The 13,820-nt window shown below is 45.5% G+C and overlaps 2 protein-coding genes across 6 annotated transcripts in view; one reads left to right on the top strand and one right to left on the bottom strand.

Moving 5' to 3' along the window:
- NUDT5 (nudix hydrolase 5) overlaps window positions 1-10,295 on the bottom strand; it is a 29,093-nt gene extending 18,798 nt beyond the window's left edge. Inside the window, exon 1 of one of the 5 annotated variants that reach the window (XM_075552381.1) lies at window positions 10,105-10,295. The gene's annotated coding sequence lies outside the window, so the exon portion shown is untranslated. Of the gene's footprint in view, window positions 1-1,635; window positions 1,769-10,104 lie in introns of those variants that run through there. The other 4 variants (XM_075552377.1, XM_075552378.1, XM_075552379.1 and 1 more) reach the window with 4 other exon arrangements.
- Window positions 10,296-10,368: 73 nt separating this feature from the next.
- CDC123 (cell division cycle 123) overlaps window positions 10,369-13,820 on the top strand; it is a 52,922-nt gene continuing 49,470 nt past the window's right edge. Inside the window, exon 1 of the mRNA XM_075552376.1 lies at window positions 10,369-10,663. Within this exon, the coding sequence (XP_075408491.1) occupies window positions 10,590-10,663 (74 nt within the window). The 5' untranslated portion in view covers window positions 10,369-10,589. The remainder of the gene's footprint in view (window positions 10,664-13,820) is intronic.

Raw genomic sequence — 13,820 nt, 5'->3', positions numbered from 1 at the left:
CTTCCTCTACTTGACTGTTAGTCACACAAAATTTTGGCACAAAGTTAAAGGAAGCACATTTCCTGATTGCAAAACTGACTCCAAAGCTTTGCGAATCAAGATGGTGGCCTGCTGTGCAGAGCAGTGAATTTCAGGCAGACCTGGGCCAATGGTGGGCTTGGCTCCAGAACACAGTTCACCAGGCACTGCAATAAAGCAACCACACCCCGCCTCCACTCTCAGCACAGGTGAGAGAATTAGTTTATTGTGCCAACCTGGCTAATAAACACATGTGGGGTTAATTGAAGGGCGGAGCGATAAATGGCTCGGTGAGCTTCGCCTTTGCCTTTCTAGTTCTCAGGTCTCTTGCTTTCTGATGGTCGGACAAGGTGCAGCTGCCTTAGCCAGTTCCCTGCTTCAGCTGGCAAGGCTCACTTCCTGCAAGACATCCCCATGGAGAAGCCATGTGGAGATCCCTGCCAGCGCTGAGATGCTTACACGCTCAGAAGCACATGGACCTACCTTGATGCAGTCCTGGGTGCTGGAGCACCCATGTGGAGACCCTGCCAGCGCTGAGATGCTTACACGCTCACTGATTCGGCTTTCCTCCTGCAGTCGGTGTCATTACATGCATTTTGTGAGATGGAGGAGGACTTTGTGGATTGGTGTTGGACATATGGGTTAATGTTGGAATTGTGGGCCAGGGCAGCACTGGGTTGGGATGTTTTCTTGATGTGCACTTATCCTTTATATAAAACTCTCTCTTATACACGAGTTTCTGTGGATTTGTTTCTCTAAAGTACCCAGACTAACACAACAGGTATAATTCATATTTACGTTACACTGCAGTCTATTAAGTGCAAAAGCACAGACCATTATGACTCAATACGGTCAATTTTAAGGTACTAATCATTTCACTATCCTTTGAGTATCTATTTTGCATCATGCTGAACTTGTGTTTCTGCTGTATTAAATACACAAAAAGCCCTGGTGGTGCTGTGGATTAGGCACTGGACTACTAAACTAAAGGTTGATGGTTCAAACCCACCAGTCACTCCATGGGTAAAACATGAAACTGTTGCTCTTATGCAGGCTCACTATGAGTTAGAATAGACTTAATGGCAACAGTTTGATTTTTCCCAGTTGATTAGCCACACCATGTTCAGGTTTGCCACGTTATCAAGAATGATTGCTTGTGGACTATTTTGGGGGAAGTCCTAGAATCCCATTTCCCCAAATCCCTAAACTCACTGTTATCTATCCTGACTCAAAACAACCCTATAGGGCAGAGTAGATAGACCTTTCTCTTTGGGTTTTGAGGCTATAAATCTTTATGGAAGCAGAAAGCATCATCTTTCTTCCATGGAGTAGCTGGTGGTTTTGAACTTCAGACCTTGTGGTTAGCAGCCCAACAAATAACCCACCATGCCACCAGGTCTCCTCTGCAATAAAGATTTTGGAAAAGAATTACAGTAGCCACAGAGAGCCCACAGGCAATAATCAGGATTATGGGGTTTATTAAGGGAAATTAAGAGGCTGCGAGAGGCCAGGATCCTGAAACATTAAGGAGAAAATCACTGGCTACAGACACATCTCTCCTCAGCCAGCAGTCAAGTCTCTCTGATCCACAGTCTCTAAACCACACAGTCCCCTCACCTCTGCCTTATTCCGAGGGCCTGGCAGCCCATCCGCATCGCTGTGTCACAGTCTTGGCCCTGTGCCTTTGCTGTCTCAATGTCGCCTCACGCAGTCTCTGCTCTGGAAATGGCCTGGCGTCTGTGGCTCTCATCAGCTCACGCAGGGATTTCTAACATGCCCTTGAGGAGTCTTCTCGACTAGCTCCTGGGATAGATCGCATTCTTCTAGCCAAAGGAATGGCACTGCCCAGTCCCAGAGTCAGAGTCCTCTAAACCTCATTTGCCTGGTCCTACCCAATCATTAGGCAAGAGCTGGAGAGAAAATGGAGAAGAGCCATCCTCAGAAGTTTTACTTCACCACAACTTCTAATTATCCGTTTCTCTCTGTTCATAACATATATGATAATGAAGGAAAACTGTCCTCTGCTTTGAATTCAAACACTTCAAATAACATTGAAGCAACCAAGCAGTCTCATTTTCGTGCACGGAAATAATGTTCGCACTAGCGCCAAGTTTCTAGCTCCCTTTTAAAGTGATGGTCTGAGCCCATGTAGCTTTTCTATGCATGCCCAGACTTCTTCAAGACAGGGAACAGTGGTGCTCATATGTACATGGGGCCTTTAAAGTTTCTGGAGAAGTAGAATTTCCCCCACTAACAAGAGACACCGAAAGAACACAATTTCTTACTTCCTCCATGAGAAGAATTCTGATTCCCAGAAACTCTAGACACAATGCTAACCCATAACCCAGGGAAGAATGGTACTCTCCTCGCCTCCGAGTGAATTACTGCAAGGCAGGGGAGAACCCCTCCACCAGTCACCCACCATGGGCTTACAGAAAACTTCCGGTATTTCAATCATCTATGAAGGGCTCTTCGGCAAAGTTTCTTTACATTTTCTCTCGGATTTCCACAGGGATTCCTGACTTGATCAAGGATTCTTGATCAATACACATTTAATCGATCAGACGGTGGCAACGTCTTAAACTCAGCACTGGGGGAATGCTCGTGAACGTCGGTGAACGCCCGTGTGCGTGCCATCCCACAGGGGACAGGAGATCCCTTACAGACAACGCTTGGTTCTCTGCCTACATCTTCTCTAGGAGCTACACCTGATCTTAGGACCAGTTTTCATTCAAATCCCTTGGGGATTGGGCCGATTCTGCTCTTGTTTCTTGGCCAGGAACCTCTTGCTTTTGAAAGTCTTATGAAAGGACACTGTGATGATGGAAGGCAACTGCACTCGGGATGGCAGAGAATCGGAGAGCTACGACTTTCACTGAATTAAATTACTGAAGCTCAAATACAAGCGTGTTGGCAATTTGAAGCTTGGTTCATGGTTGGCAAATGTTGACCTAGATTTAAAATAGTGATGCTAGAATGAATACGATGGATTGACACAGAATCATGAACTCAAACACAATGACTGTGAGGACCGTGCAGGAATGGGCGGTGTTTTGTTGTTCAGAATTGCTGTGAGTCAGAATCAACTCGGAGGGACCAGGCACACACGTGCCAGAATGTTAGGGAGCTAAAAACCAGCTTGTAAGCAATCGCTGTGAGGTCTCATGACCTCTGGCCCCTGGTTCTTTCTTCTATTTCCTTTTACTGTAAAAGTGACCAGATTTTAACATTGGTAAAGCGGGACACCATTGATAAAACTCATATCCTGACGAAATAGCCACACGGCAGCCAAAAAATCGGGACTTTTTAAAAACGCCGCTGGACGCGAGGCAAATTGTTAAAAATTGGGACTGTCCCGCCCAAAGCGGGATGTCTGGTCACCTTATTTTACTTTCCTCCTGTCCCACTATCATGTTTGACCTTCTTCTGGCTCTCAGTAATTCCTCTGGGCTACATTGTGCTTGATAAACCCCACCACCTTTGCCTATTTTTCAACTGAGATGATTGTTTCTTTTTCAATTGTTAAAAATAGAGCAAAACACACCAATTCAGCAATTTCTACATGTCCATCACAGCAACAATAATTACAGTCTCTAAACTGAGCAGTTCCCATTCATTTTAAGCTGATTTTTAATTTTGGGTTTTTTTTCCTGCCTTTAAAAATGTTTTCTGATACCCATAAGAGCATGTTTCTTATAAAAAAATTAAAATAATTTTTAATCATTTATAAATAAAAGCTTTAAATGTTAAAAACAAAACAGAACAAACACAGTTTGTTGTGTGCTACTTCAACTCACAGGGGCTTTAGGGGTCAGGGCAGAATTGCCCCAGGCCGGTTTTAAGGTCGTCTGTCTTTGTCATCAGATCACCTGGGTGGTTTGTGTTTTCTCTCAAACAGGGGTTAGCAGGTGTGAGCAGCTCATTTTTGGGTTAGCAGCAGGGTGCTTACCCTTGTGCCCCCAACCTGAACCCAAACCCACTGCCATCAGTCACCTCCCACTCAGGGACCCCATACATGCATTGTTTCCAAGGCCTTCAGCCCTCCCAAGCCTGGACAAAGTCTACAGACTTCAATTACAGCTCCACCCCACCTCGGAGCCCTCTAGAGGAAGTAATTACTTAGAATACCATCAGCCCCAATCCTAAAGAAAACGCACACCCTGTGGCAGCCTACAAAACAAAACAAACCCCCTGCCTTTGAGACAATGCCATCTCATAGTGATCTTACAGAACAGGGTAGAATTGCCCCTGTGGGTTCTGAGACCAACTCTTTAAGAGCAAAATGCCCTGTCTTCTTCCTGAGTTATAACGGCAGCCAACTCATAAGCACTACGCCACCAAGGCACCTTTTGCAATCTATAGACAACGCAGTAGCATAGGGCAAAGTCATTAAAGGGTGTTTCCAAAAGTAGTCTTTATTACACACGATCCCTAAACTCTTGCAGGGGCAGTGAATGTGGCTCTTCCAGCCAAAGTCTCTAACTCCTACCAAACGACCCCTCCCTGCTTGGGTCTGATAGGAAGGATTTACCTGTGAGTAATTTGGGAGCAGGATTCCCTGGAACGCCCATCCTGCTGTGTAAAATGGAGCCCTCTAAGAAGCCGGAGATTGCTGAGCCATGGAGGTAGAGCGGATGCCTTCAGGGTGAGGCTTACAGCACCGCAGTGGGGCCAGAGACACTTTTGTTATGTCCTGATAAGCGACTAAGCATTTCTTGCTGGCATTACAATTTGGTAACTTCCTTAATAAACCCTTTAATCATTTAGTTTGTCTGAGAGTTCTGCGTGGCCACTGCCGTGGACATTGGAACCCAAAGTAAAATAGAAAACAGTAGGAGAATAAGTGTGTCCAAAGAACCGTAAAAGCATTTCAAAGAATCTCTACGGAAACTTGGAGAGAGCATCATTTTCAACCATTTCAGAAGCGGAAGCTAATGGTGCCATTCAGGGGACAAGGACTAACGTCACGTGCCGTGGAAAGACACTAGTGAGGCTTAATTCCCATGCTTCATACGCTAATACTCTAACGGGGCATTCTTAATTGGCTCAAAATGTGACTTCCAGATTTGAAAGTTTAATTTGTATCTTATTCAGTTATGAGCGTTTAAGGTCATTTACATTTTGTGACTGATTGTGCTGCTTGTTTAAAATTGTGCACATACATAGTGCTGAGTGACCTACAATGCCATCTGCGATTGTCCTTAATCTTCAGCTAAGTCAGACTCAACAACTAGTTTTCTGTGGTGCAGTGAACGATTCGATGTAGCTCTTCCAGCCTGGTCTTTGCAACTAACTCCCCCCCAAACAACTTTTTCCTGGTGGGGAAAGTTGAGTAGAAGGTCAAGGAAGATGCTGATGGAGTTACTGATTCAGCTGTGAGTGGGTGTTAACAGGGCTCATTGTGATGCGGAGTGAACATGGGGATTTGTTCAATATTGCCATCCTGCTGGGTATAAAATGAGCTGCCTGGGCAACAGGAAGGAGGATCTTCCTACCACCCACTACGACGAGCCAGGAGAGGAGCATGTACGTTGGGCCCTGAGATCCCTGCACGCTGAACCTCCTCCGTCCAGGAGACAGAGCAATGGCACCAGCAGACAGACAACGGATCTATCAGTGGCAGCAGCAGAGCCAGAGCATGAGACAGTGACGGGCTTCGATTTCATTGCTTCTCTTTCAGTTGTACCTTAGGTGGAAACGCACGTCTTTGAAACCCCAGTTGCTACTCACAAAGTAGCATGTAGAACACAATCTTTGGGGACAGTGATATGCCCACTGATCTTAATGCTCCTCTCCACCCGCTTGACCATGATCTTGAGCCCCCCAGGGCTAGTAGTTCATCCCTGCAAGATTTCTGGTTAGATGATAAGGCTACTACTAAAAGATAGGATTTGGGCACCAAAGAACTCACAGAAGGCATTCCATTAAATAGAGGCACAAAAACAAAAGCAGAGACACTAACTGGGGCAAGGTTTGGAAATTGCACCATAGTTGGGCAAGCCCCATCGGTCTCAGGCCTCTCTACTTCCATGCAAACTAAAAGCACACACTTCGAGTGGATGAAGCTAACATGTAGTGGGTGATGCTAACACTTGCAGGGGTGCACAAGTGTTGCCTGGATCTCAGCCTCTCCTCCTCAAACTCACCCCACACCCAGAACCAAACCCACTGCCATCAGGTTGATTCCAACTTATACCGACCCTTCAGGAACAGATAGCCTCATCTTTCTCTTGAGGAGTGGCTGGTAGGTTTGAACTCCTGGCACTGTGGTTAGCAGTCCAACGCTTACCCAACGAGGCCACCAGGTCTCCTCCTCAAAGTTTCGGGCAAACAAAGCACACAACCATGCAGATGGCACAACACAAACTCTGGTTGCTATCTATGCTCGCTTGGAGTTAGGTAGTGATCCTCCGCTGAGAGAAGACACGTGATTCACAAACGTGGGTGGTTCAGGGTTAGTAACAACAGCTGGACCAGAGTAATGCAGGTATTCAATATGTCGAGACTCAAAAACCAGACTGCGTTCACATTCAGGCCTCTCTTTACTCAATTATCACCATGCACAAATCCTAGCCACTTACCGAAGGGTTCCAAATAGTGCAACAAATACATTATTTGTTGGCTACTCACTCCCGGATAAAAGTTGAGTATTGGGAACACCAGTTATTCACAACCAAATAAAAGAGGTACGAGCTGAAATCCTAAGCAAAGAAAGCTTCTGATCAACAAAAAGAGAACCAGGCAGTTAGAAGTTTAAGAATTGGTTAGAAAAACAACAAAATACTTTGAAAGAAAATATTGCTTATGATTAAGTGGTAAAAAGCCATTTGATTTCTAAGGCACCAAAAATTGGTATAGCCATATTTAATAATTTTGGCTATAATCATAAAAATGTTTAGGACGTTCATTTTTAAGGGAATATTCGCATCAGCCCCTCCTTTGTACCGTTTATAGTAACACTTTGTTACTTGATGCAAAGTAATTCATTGTCAGTACTTTTCCCTTATAGATACCAATTATGCACAAGACTTCCTGAATTTCACTTGATAATGACTGGAAACAATTTAATTTGGTAATGATGAAAATCCACAAAGGGTTCCCCCCCACCCCTTTCTTTTGATTTTTGGCAGGTCTGGTGGAGTGTCTCTGGAGGAAACCAACATTGAGATTATTTGTTAGGCCCCTTATAATTAGTTAATTACATTTCTGGCTAAGCCACAGTGAAGTGACTCCCCTTAACCTTGGGAAGATGAATCACTTCCAGCAGTGCAGGAATTCATCTGTAAAGAACTTCTTCTGAGGAACAGGCAAAAGCTAGCACCGGCTTAGATCAGGGCGGCCTCAAAGGCAAGCTAACACCTTACTTCCTTGCAGCGGAGTTCACTGCACCAAAACAGCTTCCAGACAAATGACACCAATTCCAAGGAGAAGCAGCTCTGCTAAGGAGATTAGACCACAAAGAGAAAGAAGTGCAGCATGCACATCTGGACACCCCATATTTGAGATGCAGGACAGATGCGCCAATAAAGTAAACCAGCAGGTCACTGGAACTCTTGATCTAGAACATTAAGTCAACTACTGTGGATTCAGAAAAGGAACTGTATTTTTCATTATTTAATCTTGGACTTGTACAATAAGCCTCTTCCCCACAATCATCTGAGTGTGGCATTTTTTTTTTCCAGCACGCTTCAGAAAATGCAACTATATCCACTGTCACATGAGGCCTGGTAGCATAGCAGATAATCGCCTGGCTGCTAACCAACGGGTTGGTGTCTCAAACCTCACCAACAGTAGAGAGATAGGGCAGTTTATAGCCCAGAAAACCCTACGAGAGCGAGTTCTACTCTCTCACATGGGTTATTGTAAGTTGGAATGGATTTGACGGAACAAAGCTACAAACGTTTTGTTCAAAGATCTCGAAAAGCACTTCAAAACGAAGTAAAAGCAAAACTTCCGAAACAACAACTACAAAAATCAAAACCCACTGCCATGGAGATGATTCAGATCATGGGGATCTTGGAGACAGGGAACTGGCCCGGTGGGTTTTCTAAGACTGAAATTCTTTCCAGGGGGGTAGAGATCCTCATCTTTTCCCCGGGAGCAGCTGGTGGTTTCAAAATGCTCATCTTGCGGTTATCAGCCAGGCTTCCAGTAGAGGCAAACAAAGAGGCTAAGAATGCGGTTATCAGATGGTTGAGTTGGCTCTGACTCAGCAATCAGCATTTCCAGGGTCTTGCAACACCTCCAATTAAGTTGGAGATCATAATTGCGGCCATGTTTCAGGGTAGGAGCCCTTAGTGGTGTAGTGGGTTATGTGTTGACTGCTGACCCCAAGTTCAGAGTAAAATACCACCCCATGGGTTTCTGAGGCTGGAAACCTCTGTGGCAACTCAAGTCTTATCTTTCTCCGGTGAAGCAGCTGGTGGATATGAACTGCTGACGTTGTGGCTAGCAGCACAATGCACAACCCACCACACTAGAAGAGGTTAGATTTTAAGGATATGTAAATGTGTGTGCGTCCACGCCCCCTCCCTCTGTGTAAAACAAAACACACAAACCACAAATAAGCAACCCCTTCCCTCCCAACTCACTGCCACCATATAAGGTGGCATAGTACTGCCCTTTGAGGTTTCAGACAAGTTCAATCTTTATGTGAGTGGATACGAGAGCAGACAGCCCCATCTTCCAGAGGCTGCAGGATTTCCATTGGCTTAAGAGCCTGGAAAACAATCAAGTCTTCTTTGGATCTCTATTAAGGGAAACAAGGAAAATAGAGGTTTCCTAATCCTCTCTTTTCTGGTCTGTATCAAAAATGTTATCATGGGGAGGGGTGAGGAAGTAAGACGACCCTTGGTGAAGCACTGGTTAAAGTACTGAGCTGCTATCCACAGGTTGGCACTTAAAACTCAGCAGCACCACAGATGATGAAAAGGCCTGGTGATTTGCTAAGACAACTAATCTCACTGCCATGGAGTCAATTAGAACCCACAGCAATCCTACTACGACAGTGTAGAGCTGCTCCTCTGGGTTTCCGAGACTGTGAATCTTTACCGGAGCAGAAAGCAGCAGCAGGTGGTTTCCAACCGCTGACCTGGAGATGGACAACCCTAATTCACTATGCCTCCAGCGATCCCTAGGATGCCCTTGTTCCACACGTTCGGCAGTTTGAAACCAGCGGCAGCTCCATGGGAGAAACACTGAGTTTTCTATTCCCACATAGTTACAGTCTGGGTGACCCACTGGGACAGTTCTACCCGGTCGTATAGGGTTGTTATGAGCCGGTATCGACTGGTTGGCTGTGAGGTAGGTTGTTTTTTTTTTTTTCTTTCTCTTGTTTGTTTTGTTTTAAACAAGATAGAGTAAAACTGCTCTTTGGGGTTTTCAAGACTGTAAGGGAGCAGAAAGCTTCATCTTTCTCCAGAACTGAAAGAGGAAAAATACTAGGAGGCTTCACAAAGTTCATGGTACTTTGAATGTAAAGGACATGGAATTTCCCCCACGAACGTTTTGAATTATGAGGGTAGGGAAAGCCAATAGCGAAACATGGTCCTTCAAGTTAGAATTCAAGTGCTAGCATGATCCTTTCATCGTAAGGATGCTGATAAAAACCATCTGGTTGTGTTTTGTTCTGTTTCCAGGCTGCTTACTCCCGCGGGGCAGGAAAAAACGAAGTTTACTCTTAAAGAACACAACTCTCCTCTGAAACATTGACTGCCTTTTTCATCTGCAGAGCCCAGCTTCCCAAGGCGGTACAGACGAGATGCCCTCGCTCTCATAACCCTCACGAACACACGAAAAGGGGCCATTCCCTCAATTGGCAAATTATCATTGAATTGTGGTGCTTCCCGCTCCTTTTACGCCAAGTATCCCAGGTATCTTTTCCCTCTAATTCCCAGTTTTCCTCTGATGGTATTTTCTCTCGGCGCTTACAGCAATCCCCCTCGCGTTCTTGGAAACGAGCCCCGTCCGCAGGAGGGGAGACGCGCGCGCTGCCTGCACGGTTCGCACGCTCCAGGGGCGCTCCCTCCCTTCCCTCCTCATTTTCCCCAAAGAAACCTGGCACGGCCACAGCCCGCGCCCACTCACTCACTCACTCCACAGGGTGCAGGGAAGGGAGCGGCTCCGACGGGTGTGAGGAGCAAAGAGCAACACGCCGAGCCAAGGCAGCCGCCTCCGTCGATGGGGCGCCACTGCCGGGACGGCGGCGTTTCGCGGCGCTTCAGGAGGATGCGCGCTCGCATCCCTCGCGGCTCCCGTAGAACTCCCGCGATGCTAGCGCTCCGGCTGATTCCCTTCCGGGTCAGCGAGCTCCGACGGCGCGCCGAGGCACCGGACGCCTCTCGAAATTCCTTTCGCAACACTTCCGGACTCCCGCTTCCGGGGCCCGACCGCTTTTTGTGGCATGTGCGGACGTGCTCAAAGCACCTGTCCCACTCTTGTCTCATCAGTTTAATGCGGAGACCGGAAGAGTCCTTTCACCAAAATAGTTCGGCGGGCACTTCCGGAAGCAGAGACCGGGGTTCCGGGAGAGGCCTGGGGAGAACGGGGAGAAGCGGTCGTGGCAGCTGGAGATGAAGAAGGAGCATGTGCTGCACTGTCAGTTCTCCGCGTGGTACCCCCTGTTCCGAAGCCTGACTATCAAGAGGTACGAGGGAGGCGTGACCCGGGGCCGATAATCACACGGGAAGTGCGCATTTGGGGACAAATCCCATCTCTGCCGAGACGTACAGGCCTTGTACCGACTGGTTGGGAGCCTGTGTCGAGATTTCGACTTCCGAGTGGTATTTGAAGTGGAGGCATTAAGTGACAAGCTTAGTCTATGTCGCGCACTCGTTTGAGTCTCGGGGTGTGTGCAGAGGCGTAAGGACGGTGGGCCGTGGCGCAGTGAGGGTTGGCGAGGGATGAGTAGTGAATTAACCTAGTGTAGGCTTGAGAGTTGGCCTCACTCTTAAAGATGAGAGCCAAGCACCGAGAGGCAAGTGTATTCAGGAGAACTGGGCTTTACCACAGACTGACTCTGAGGGTCTTAACTGCTTGTGGTAAAATGAGAACCGTGGTGCATAACCTTCCTACCTCAGCCCATTGTCCAACCGAAAACATGAGATGTATATTGTTAGGTATGGCAGTGGGCTATGTGAAAAAGCATATTGGAAAAGGAATTGAACAATATTAATTTCTTAATTTTATGCTCTGGAAAAAGGACTCTATCCCAGGTTTGCAGGACAAGAAAAACAAACAAAAAACACCCCCCACTGCTGACAAGTCGATGCTGACTCAGAGAGACCCCGCAGGATAGGGTAGAAGTACTCCTGTGAGTTAACGCGAGATTGGAATTCAGAGCAGGAGTAGCAAGCCTGCGGGGTCATGGGGTCACAGTCCTACACTATCCCACTATACTACATAATATACACTATACACACTGTACGCCACACTATATACAACACACCCTATATACCCCACACCCCATACCATATACACATACCACTATACCCTATACGATATACCCCATACCATCATACCTACACTATATACCCTATAACCTACACACATACACCATACCCCACACCATATACACTATACCCTATACTACATACCCGGTACCATTATACCCACACTATATATACTGTACCATACACTACACACACACCCTATACTATATACACTACACCCTATACCATATACACCATACCCTATACCAGATACACTATGTACACTTCACCCTACACTACACATACCATATACACTATACCCCATACCATATACACTATACCCTACACTATATATACCATACCCTGCACTATATACACTAAACCCTATACTACATACATCATACCACTGTCCTACACTATATACACAATACCACCATACCCTACACTATATACACTATACCCTACACTAAACCCTCTCATTTGAATTAATGTAGGCAAAGCAGCTCGAAGAACACCCCCAGATTTTCAGAAGCAATCATAGCATCTGGTACATGATGCAAAAATAGGCTTTCATTCACTAAGAAGGCTAGATCAAAAACTGGGTTTCTGGGACTAGAATCATCTTTCGATCTAGATGGCCACTTCTCTCTTAAAAAATTATTTAATTGGGACTTGTACAGTGCTTACCACAATCCATACATCATCCATCCATTGTGTCAGGTACATTTGTACATGTTGCCATCATCATTTTCAAAACATTTTCTTTGTACTTGAGCTCTTGGTATCCTCCCCATTGCCACTTAAGGTACTTGTTTTCATTTTCATCTGGGTGCAGAGTGCAGAAGAGGAACCTTTTGAAATCTTGTTGGAAAAGCACATGGAGGTCATAAAAATCAAAAATACTCTTGGCAATTGTGTTATTCATACACAGAATCTGTTTCCAGTTTATCCACAGGAGGATGTGTGGATGTATGTATGTGAGGGAGCCTCAAAGGACAGCTCAAAAGATCATCATCTTTGTCCTTAATGGTGATTGAAGTCCATCTGTGTTAGGGTTCTCTAGAGAGATAAAACCAGGTTGCTGATAATTTATATATATATATATATATATATATATATATAAAGATAGATATATAACACAAGAACAGTTAAATTATAAACAGATATATAATACAAGAAATGAACAGTTAAGTTATAAATAGATTGATATATAACACAAGAAACGAACAGATAAATTATAAAGCAGTACAAATGGCTCAGTGTGACTCACTGCCGTGAGAGAGTTGTCAGACACTGGCAGTCCTTCAAGTCTTGAGGGCTGCCCGGTAGTCCTCTTTAGAGAGCGAGAGCTAGGCTATCCCAGCACAGGCAGCAAACAGCAAGGCAGGTCACCAACCATCAGCACCAATCATCAGCCAGGTCACCACCTGTCAGTCCTCAGCTCCGGAGATGTAAATTTCATTTGAGTGGTCTTAAAGGGACCTCAACTTACAGAGAGACAGTCCACAGGCTAGGCGTCCCGCAGGTAGTGTGCCCTTTAAATTGAGGAACAGAACAAGCAAGGCAGCTGCACACTGGTCCCATGATTAAAGAGCGAGAGACAAGAAAGGTGAGGCTCACCCGGCAATTACCTTTCCGCCCTTCAGTTAATCCCACTTTTGTTTATTGACCAGGCTGGCACAATAAACTATCTAACCATCCAAAACAAAGACCACAGTAGAAACTCTATATCTACATTTGTCTTCAAGTATGGATGTGATTTTTCTAATTGAAATTCCAAGCCCTTTGCATAATTAAAAATAGGTTTGAGATGATGTTGGGGTTATTTTTTTAATCCTTTTGTTGGGGGCTCTTACAACTCTTATAACAATTCATACATCAGTTGTGTCAAGCACATGTATGCATATGTTTCCATCATCAATTTCAAAATATTTTCTTTCTGTTTAAGCCAGTGGTTCTCACTTTCCTAATGCTGTGACCCTTTAATACAGTCCCTCATGTTGTGGTAACCCCCAACCATAAAATTATTTTCGTTGCTACTTCATCACTATAATTTTGCTACTGTTATGAACCGGGCGACCCTTGTGGAAGGGTCACAATCCACAGGTTGAGAACCACTGGTAAGCCCTTGGTATCAGCTCCTCTTTTTTAACCCCTCTCCCCCACCCTCCCATCCTCAGGAGGGTTATTTCTTTGGTTGGTATGGGTAGAGGTGTGTTGGTGAACCTGTCAGACTTTTTAACTCAAGAGTACACTTCAAACTGACATTTGGTTTCTGTGCAAATACCTTTTGTAGCTTGTGACCTAGTTCGTCTTTGCTCTCAGTAGCGACGTGGAGTGGTTAAGAATCGGACTGGGGAGTGGAGCAATCTG

This window comes from Tenrec ecaudatus, chromosome 6 (assembly GCF_050624435.1).
Source record: "Tenrec ecaudatus isolate mTenEca1 chromosome 6, mTenEca1.hap1, whole genome shotgun sequence".
NCBI lineage: Eukaryota > Metazoa > Chordata > Mammalia > Afrosoricida > Tenrecidae > Tenrec > Tenrec ecaudatus.
This window is presented reverse-complemented; position numbering and strand designations above follow the sequence as displayed.